The sequence below is a fragment of the Populus nigra genome, chromosome 8 (genome assembly GCF_951802175.1).
Source record: "Populus nigra chromosome 8, ddPopNigr1.1, whole genome shotgun sequence".
Lineage (NCBI taxonomy): Eukaryota > Viridiplantae > Streptophyta > Magnoliopsida > Malpighiales > Salicaceae > Populus > Populus nigra.
Genome location: NC_084859.1, coordinates 17,114,217 through 17,122,970, shown reverse-complemented (window position 1 = coordinate 17,122,970; position 8,754 = coordinate 17,114,217). Strand labels below are relative to the sequence as shown.

The 8,754-nt window shown below is 35.5% G+C and overlaps 1 protein-coding gene across 1 annotated transcript; it reads right to left on the bottom strand.

Annotated features, from left to right (window-relative positions):
- Positions 1-5,755, bottom strand: LOC133702370 (uncharacterized). Its single transcript, XM_062126706.1, has 22 exons — positions 5,443-5,755; positions 5,161-5,318; positions 4,553-4,632; positions 4,001-4,087; positions 3,822-3,872; positions 3,605-3,722; positions 3,458-3,514; positions 3,290-3,354; positions 3,086-3,169; positions 2,921-2,971; positions 2,782-2,844; positions 2,650-2,696; positions 2,476-2,545; positions 2,326-2,388; positions 1,953-2,042; positions 1,831-1,869; positions 1,492-1,719; positions 1,316-1,401; positions 1,021-1,069; positions 854-934; positions 651-744; positions 1-485 (listed from the first exon to the last, which is right to left on the bottom strand). Exons 2-22 carry the CDS (start codon positions 5,303-5,305, stop codon positions 319-321), a joined length of 1,815 nt encoding a protein of 604 aa, XP_061982690.1. The 5' UTR covers positions 5,306-5,318; positions 5,443-5,755; the 3' UTR covers positions 1-318.
- Between the last annotated feature and the right edge of the window lie 2,999 nt (positions 5,756-8,754).

The following is an 8,754-nucleotide window of genomic DNA, read 5'->3' as shown; positions in this document are numbered from 1 at the left end:
TTGACATAGGCAAACTAGAGAGATTTTTCATTGCAATCCCACAGTAAAAACACCATTTTAGACTGAAGGCTTGGAAAGCATGGTACGACTGTAAATTACAACAGGCTGTCCTGTATAAAAGACCAGGATAAAGCTCTGTTCAATCCGTCATTACCAGGATCAAGCTCTGTTCAATCCGCCATCCCTCTCAAAGCTAACTCCTACCAAATACTCAAATTACTGTACAAAGCATATCCTAAGATACTACCAGAGCATCATCAGATCATGTATCGCATCAGGGAAAAAAAAAGGTCCTATAATAAAGAGCAGGACCAGAGCTTAGGCATGCACACCATTGCAATTGCTGTAGATACCATCTGTCGGTATTTTTGCAAACTTAGTTGCATTTCCATTTTGGCAGAGGCTAATTTTTTTGGCCATTCCATTGGGAATCTTGGGAGCATGTAAGAGAGAATCTAGTTGGTCACATGCTGCTGCTATCAGGCCTGCAATTTGAAGGTTGTTTATCAAATGTCAAAGTTAGACATTAGAAATAAGAAGCATCCTATCAAGTAACTAGTTAAGTTGACGAAAAGAAGAAAACTAGTCTTTTGGTTGAAGATGAGAAAAAAATATTACTCTTGCAATATGGAGAAGAGTGAGAGAGGTACCTAAGAATAGTGCAGAAGGTTTCCCGGGTCTTGATTTAAATTCAGGATGGAATTGAGCACCAATATAGTAAGGATGATTAGGCAGCTCAACTATCTGTTACATCAATGAGGCAAATTAACTTAGAATAACTGTATATAACTATTGATCCTAAAGAAATTTGAAAAATGCAAAAACGGAAGTCTGCAAGTCCAAAACTCTCTACCTCCATGCGTTGACCAGTTTCATCCTTGCCAGTGAATGAGAGACCAGCATCTTCCAGGCGTGATACCATATCAGGATTGACCTGCATAAACAAGACTTCTTATTATCTCGAGTAACTACCTACTTACATGGCAAAGATATGCATCTTGAGTTCTCGACACCCCATACCTCATATCTATGCCGATGTCTCTCATCAATAAAGCCTCTATTACCATATCTGACAGAATCCAGAATCCAGAGTTTAGCCAGTATCAGAAATTCACAAGTAAATAAACTTGATCTACCTGTTGTATACATATTTCAGGTTGATTTATGATAAATATGTCATAAGCAAAAAGTTTCTTCCTGTAACTTTCATAGTCTTATGATATGAATAACAGCCTTTTACATCATCAAAATTTATCATACATGAATATAGGCGCTACAATATCAACATCTGTTATCAAGCCCTCAAATCACTTACAATTTTGCTGATTTGCAGTCCATAACTTGGAAATATGTCCTCCTTGACCCAAGACGCATGGTGCCTCCCAAGTGGGTTTTTGATCCCTGATGAATAAGGTAAAATGTCAGGCTAAACAGGAAACTTAGACAACCAGTTGGCACCATAGTTCTAAACTGAGGGGGACAATACAAAACCTCAGGCATAAATATAACACAGGGATCCTTGGTGTCAGGATCAAATTCTGTGCTGTTAGCATCTTGCAGGCCAAGGACGGATCGTGCAAACTCAATGACTGCAATTTGCATTCCCAGACAGATTCCAAGGAATGGAATTCTGTTTTCTCGGGCATACTTGGCTGCAAGAATTTTCCCTTCCACGCCTCTGTCACCAAACCCTCCTGGGACAAGAACACCATCTGAACCCTGAAGACGTAGGCTGGTCAGATGGCTATGAAAGAAAGCTACCAGAACTTTTAAGGGCTGCTACTAAAAAAGAAAATCAGCTTCATGCTTTCAACCATTAGCAATACAAACCTTTAACAACTTCCAAGCAGCCTTGTAAACATCAGGATTCTGCAGGGGGGAGCATTCAAGTTAAGAAGCAAAACCCGGTATAAAGATTAGTTTATATGATATCAGTACTCCAAATTACTAACCTCTTTTGCAGTTTCATCCTCAAGATCACTAGCTGGAATCCAATCCACAACAAGTTTCTTGCGGAGAGAAACAGATGCATGCAAAAGAGCCTGTCAACAGTAAAATAGCTTTTTACCACCACGAAAGACTCCATTATCTTATCTTTATTATGGACATAAACACATATACATTCGCACAACGTTTTAAAAGGTAGTTGAATTGTTTGATATGGTCTGCTAGGTTAAAAGTTTGAGATGTATTATTGAAAGTAAGGAAGAGCAGCAACAACCTCAGGGACAAACTTTCACAAAAGACTTCATCACATGAACACGTGAAACTTCCCACAGAAACAATAATCCTAAGCTTTAAGAAGGTAATGATAGATAAGCGAACCTTTAGTAAAGAAAGGTATGAATCTGAAAGCCCTGTATACTTCCCAACAATGGCAATACGAACCTGCAATTCATGGTTTAAATACATAAATCTCAGGCAGAACATGGCAACAGTTGCTAAATATGAGAATTGAAATTTGCTAGGACCCACTGGTTCAAGCAACATATCACAGAGTTCAGCCCTAGAGGTCCATTCCTTTAAATTAGGCTCCCTAGCAATCCTGCACATTACAAGACAATCATTTTAAGGATGCCAGCAAATAGAAGATATCATGCAAAGCATTGCAGAGGGTAAATCAATGCTAAGTTGGATCACTGGACAAACCCAAGAAGGTTCAGCACTCCCAAAATTGCTTCGTGAGCCTTCTGATCCTAAATGAGAAGGGACACATGGTAGTTGTGAGAATTAGAAGCTAAGAAATGAACTGAATGTCAAAAGTGCTAAAAGTCTACTCACTCTTAAAAGCAAAGGAAGGTGCCAGATGTTAGGAACATCATAGAGGGTGATGATATTTTCTGCCTGAAAAACATGTAAAATAGACATGTAAATATTAAAGTAACATGCATGAAAAGGTTTTTCCTTGTGATCAACTTACAGGGACATGGCAAAATTGAGAGAGTTTCTGCTTTACGTTCTCCTCGAGTGCCTGTAAAACAAATGCAAGTCCATAATCTGAAGTTCACAGAGGTTACAATCACTACAAGTGCGCATGTGGTTGTGTCCGTGTGTGTGTGAGAGAGAGAGAGAGAGATTAAGTTACCAATGTGCTGCGACAAGCTAAGATATTTGGTGTCAAACCTAAGCTTCTCAGCCCACGAACACTGTGCTGAGTTGGTTTTGTTTTCTGCAAAGTGTAGATACACTGATTTTTATAATTCTTTCATATAGGATAAGTATATATGCACATAGACAATCATCTTATTTACACTGATTATATCCCAAGACAATACTTTAAGCTGCTTACCTGTTCACCAACAGCACTTAGAACAGGCACAAGGCTGACATGAACCAAGCAGAAGTTGCCAGCGCCTGGAAAACAAGCATCATTTAGAAGAAGCCGACTAATCAGAAAAAGTAAAGGCAAGAAGAGTCTCACAAAGCATTATGTAAAGTTACGTAGTAGCGGTCTTACCCACACGGTATGAAAACTGCCCTAGAGCTTCAGTAAATGGCATGGACTCGATGTCACCTGCCCACAGGAAAGTTTCTAGTGACACAGAAAAAAATGGAGAACAGCTCATGACCAAATTATTCATCAAGAAAGTTGTTGTTACTGTACCAATAGTTCCACCCAATTCAATGACACAAACATCAGCAGGACCCGGCTGTCCGTCTACTGGTATCATTGCCACACGTTCAATCCACTCTTGAATGGCATCTGTGATGTGTGGGACAACCTGCAGTTTACAAAAACACATAAAGGAGATGAACTATACAAGTAAAGGTTGTGGTAGGCTACAGGACAACGTAACAGATAAATTCAGCTAGATATAAACCTGCACAGTTTTTCCCAGATAATCTCCCCTTCTTTCCTTGTCAATAACAGCCTACAGTTCAATAAGAGAAAGGAACAATTAACTTCAGTAACATGATGTCTGCTAATTCAAGAGATTTTTGTTTTCTTCAGAAAAAGATGTTTGATACACTTAAGAAACATGAAGTTTAAACCACTTGCCTGGTAAATCTTTCCGGTGGTGATATTATTATCGCGTGTCAACTTGATATCTAGAAACCTCTCATAATTTCCAAGGTCCAAGTCCACCTTCAAAACAAGATAAATAAGTCAGTTCTCTCAGTCTAGAACAATTCACTACCTTTCATTAAAGTCATTACTCTGATTTCCTTTTTTTTCGTTTTCCTTGAAATAACATACACTCCAGCCATTTTCTTTTACTTTCACTCGTGACGAGTAAGAAATTTATTAGTTTACAGGTTTAATGGATATGATCTAGCATGATCATAGTTGGTAATCATAAACAAAATAGAGGGCTATGAGAAATATCCAGCAGTAATTTTTGACAGATTCCATAAATTTTAATGCCATGGATTACAATTCAAAAGGCATATGGAAGCCAATCTTTTGAATCATAGAAATATCCTCTCGAGGATGTGGAGTCCAGGAAATTTATCTACATGCCTAGCATGCATAAGCTACAGTTATTGCTTTCTCAAAGACCCCTTAACAAAGCTTCTCGAGTACATTAAAAAAAATGAAGGAACTTTCTACCTCGCCACCATCATCCAAGACAAACACTTCTCCATGCTCAAAGGGCGACATTGTTCCGGCATCAGTGTTTAAGTATGGATCTGAATGGAGACGTAAAATTGAGCAAAAAATACAAGAAATTGTTAGCATGAACAGCAATGTAAAGCACTCAAAAGAAGTGGAGAAAGTAGCGACAGCTCCTGATCCTAATTGAGACATAATAATTATTCTCATGAACAACGGACTACAAATCAAGAAGACCGACATCAAAAGATCATGAAGTAGTGCAAAGCAACAGGACTTGAGAACAAAGAAAACTGTCGAAGGAATTTTAAGCAAACTTAACATAGGCCCATTTCAAGGAATTGAAAATGAAAAGGCAAAAGAAATCTACACATGCTTATCTTTTTACCGAACATTTAACTTTATAACCCCCAAAGCAGAAGTTTTGGTGACAAGTCCAGAGAGGTGGGTAGGATTTCTGTACACTGAACATGAGATTTGGTTGGAGAGAAGAAACACAGGAGGGAGTAGCGGTTCTTTTATTTTATTTTTTCTAGTAATAGAAAGCTTAAAAAAACATTTAAAAGAAAAGGAGATTTAAGATAGAAAGGTGCAGCAGAACAGACCAATCTTGATAGAAGTAACGCGGAAGCCACAGGCCTTGAGAAGCACACCAATACTACTTGCCGTCACTCCTTTCCCAAGCCCACTTACTACTCCTCCAGTCACCACCACGTACTTCATTTTCTTCATTCCTCCTCCTTTGTTCATCTTCACCAGTGCCCTATATATATATTCCATTTTTTACAAAAAAAGAGATCAACGAAAAAAACAGAAGAAGCTAGCCAACAGACAATAAACAAAGAGGAAGCAATGTTATAGAAAGGAATAGAAGAAGGGTAAAAGACCTTTGTTAAACTTTCTGTGACCTTAAACCGCCTGAAGAAGAAGAAAGAGAATGTTTAGTATTAATTTCAATTCAGGGTCTTCTACAGTGAGCGAGAGGCAATCTTTTCACTGAAGAAGGAAGGCCAAGAAACAGAAGGCTTGAAAACAGAAGCTAGGTTTGGATTGCGGAAACTCTAGCTGGAAAGGCAGGTACTAAGAAAATGTATTGAGAAGGTGGTGAAAGAGAAAGGAAACTACGGTGGTATGGATTTTGATGAGGGAGGAAAGGAGTGAGGAAGATAACAAAGAGATTGAATGGATTAAGATTGGTTAGCAATGGCGGCTTTTTATATGCATTTGGCAGGTGGTCACCTCCCCGGCCCCCTTTCTTCTCTATCTAGAATTTTAATATTCTAAAAATATTTCTCCTCTGTTCTTAGTTTTAACTTTTAACTGTGAGTCTGTGACTCTTTTTTTTTTTTTTCCCTCTTAAATTATATAGTATATAAAAAGGGAAAAAAAAGGAGTCTTGATTTAGCCTTTAGGTGATCCAAGGAGCCTTTGTGACCACCTTCTTCAGCTTTGACCTTTAACCTTTTCTCTCTTCGTGACTCATGTTTTATATATATATATATATATATATATATATATATATATAGTTATATATATATATATATATATATATAGTCTTTAATTTTGAAATTATATCAACAACCTTTTTGAGAATTTCACCATAATTACTAATTTTGTGATTTTCAAAATAAAATCAGGTGATCGCTAGTGAAATATCATTAGCAAGAATCTAAAAACAAAGATTCTCTAACCCTATTTTCAAAAGCAAGATGATAAAGGAAAGAAAATAAAAGAAATGGAACTGAGTTTTTTTTTCGCTCTCTTCCAGGGTAAAATATTGAATTTACTTAAAGCCCCATGTACTATTAAAGCCGTTATAGTTTTTTAAAATATTTTTTATTTAAAAATTATATTAAAATAATATTTATTTTATTTTTAATATTAGAATATTAAAACAATATGAAAACATTAAAATAATTAATTTAAAAAAAATATCTTTAAAATGAAAAATAAACACGCTCTAGAAAGTAGAAGTGATGTTTTATAAAGAATAAAAGAATCATGATACATACTGCTTCAATATCTCGTATTTGCTTTATGTAAATATATATATATAACTATAACTACGTAAGCATCAGTATTATAAAACTACTCTCTTTGTAAACAAACACTGGATAATTTTTAATATCCCATCCCCCCCTCTACCGATCGATTAAAAGGCAGCGTAAGTATCCAAAAAAAAAAAACAATTGACTTGTTTATCTGTCTCATGTCAAGCTTACGATTGTTTATCTGTCTCATTTCAAGCTTACGATCCTACTTATTATCTGTTGGGTAACTTTTGATGTTTCTGCCGAGAAAAGGTGGCTCATTAAACTGTTAGAACTCAACTGCCCTTTTCAGTTATTGCAGAAAATTGTTAAGTTTTTCGGTGCAGATAGGTCGGCCCTCCTACAATTTGCACATGAAGAGCCGTATTTTAAGAAATTCAAAAAATAAAAATGGTGCATAATTCTTTATATCCTTAAAGTTTTCAATCTCCTAGGACCCTACAGATTGAATTATTTGAAGACCAGCACAGTTTGATGCACATGCACCAACTGCGTCATGTTTAATTTTGTTCTATACGCAGAGAGATGCGTTCAATGCCCCATTAATTCAATATTATCATTAATATTGTTCTTTATTTTATTTCTTGGTTAATGCATGGGGATATGTATGTAACCATGCTTGAATGATGCATACTCGCAGTCTTTCACGCAAGGGTGAAAAAACTTACTCTTCATTCCCTCGAGGCTTCTAGCTTGGGGCAGCGGGGGAGAAAAGAAATAGGTTCAGGCTTCAGAACAGAAATTTCTCAGTAACGTGTATTAGCAGTGACGCCTCTTTTTTAGATAGGGGCAAAAAAGCTGATCACTTTAACTAAATGCATGTTAGCAATGTAGATAAAGCTGACGTGATTCTCATTAATTTGATGATCATGTGGGACAGTGCTGCAGTAGAATAGTGGATGTCCAAAAACCAGAAAACCAAAGCGGAGAAGGATGGCTGCAGCAGATGCGAGTGAGAGCCTCCAGCACCCAGTTTGACAGGCATGGCTGCACATCAAATCATCAACAATGCACTGCTTCTCCCATTGTGCTTCTTTTTTTTTCTTTTTTTTTTAATTCAAGGCATGCTCTGATGCGAGCTGCCCAACCAATTAATTGCTAATTATCCCTCTTGACCATGCACCTACTATGCCATGATTTATACCGATGTTCTTTGGGTTTGGTGTCGTGTAGTCCACCACTCAACCGAGGTTCCAACAACATGCCCTCATTTATAATCTATCTACTATCTAGTATCTATCCTCCTCCCAAAAAAAAGATAAAATTATAAGTTCCTTTACGGCCATGGCCGCAACTATACTATTCCACCTTAGGCGGCGTTTGGCAGATTTTTTTCTTCTTAAAATTAATATTTTTATTGTTTTTTAATATGTTAATATTAAAAATAAATTTTTAAAAATAAAAAATATATTTTTTTAATATATTTTTAAACAAAAAATATTTTTTTTAATACACAATCTTTACTACACTATCATTATCCTAATCTAACTATTGTTTTTTTACTTCATAATTAAACCCTTTATGATGGATAAGTTGATCTTTATAAAAAATTATGAAATTCAATTTCTCAATCAATCTAACATTAAAATATGAAATTAAAAAAAATAAAAATAACAAAAAAATATCTAAATCAATCCAGTTTAACCCGACAAATATTTTATACAAGTTATGAGATTGAGATAACCTTATGGAAAGCAAACAAAAATAAATTATAAAACTTAATTCACAATCAATTTAGCTAAATGGTAAATGTTAAAATTAAAAAGGAAAACTAATTAAAAAAGAACAAAATAAAAACTGAGACAACTGGATTAACCCGTAAAATTCGTGATTTAGGTTATGAGAATGAAATAACCTTATAGAAAATAAATCAAAATAAATTATTAAGCTCGATCTTCAATTATAAATCTAATGTTTAAAGGATTAAATTAAAAAAAAAATAAAAAGATATTATTGTTTTAATAAAAAGTGTTTTGTGAGGAGGAAGAATGATTTCTTCTCTTCAATTAATTAGTTCTTCTTAATGATAATGAGATGAAGATTTAAAACTTTAGTTTTGAAAAAGGATTCTACAGTAGTCCTCCTGTTTTATTCATGAGTTATGAAGTCCATCTGGTTAAAATTTACAGCTAAAACTCCATTTTCTTT

Coding starts and splice junctions, on each gene's coding strand:
- LOC133702370 (XM_062126706.1), bottom strand. CDS start 5,305: ATGAACAAAGGAGGAGGAATGAAGAAAATGAAGTACGTGGTGGTGACT. Junction 4,088..4,552: donor TCTTGGATGATGGTGGCGAG/GTAGAAAGTTCC, acceptor CTTGTTTTGAAG/GTGGACTTGGACCTTGGAAA. Junction 3,723..3,821: donor ATCTGGGAAAAACTGTGCAG/GTTTATATCTAG, acceptor TGTAAACTGCAG/GTTGTCCCACACATCACAGA.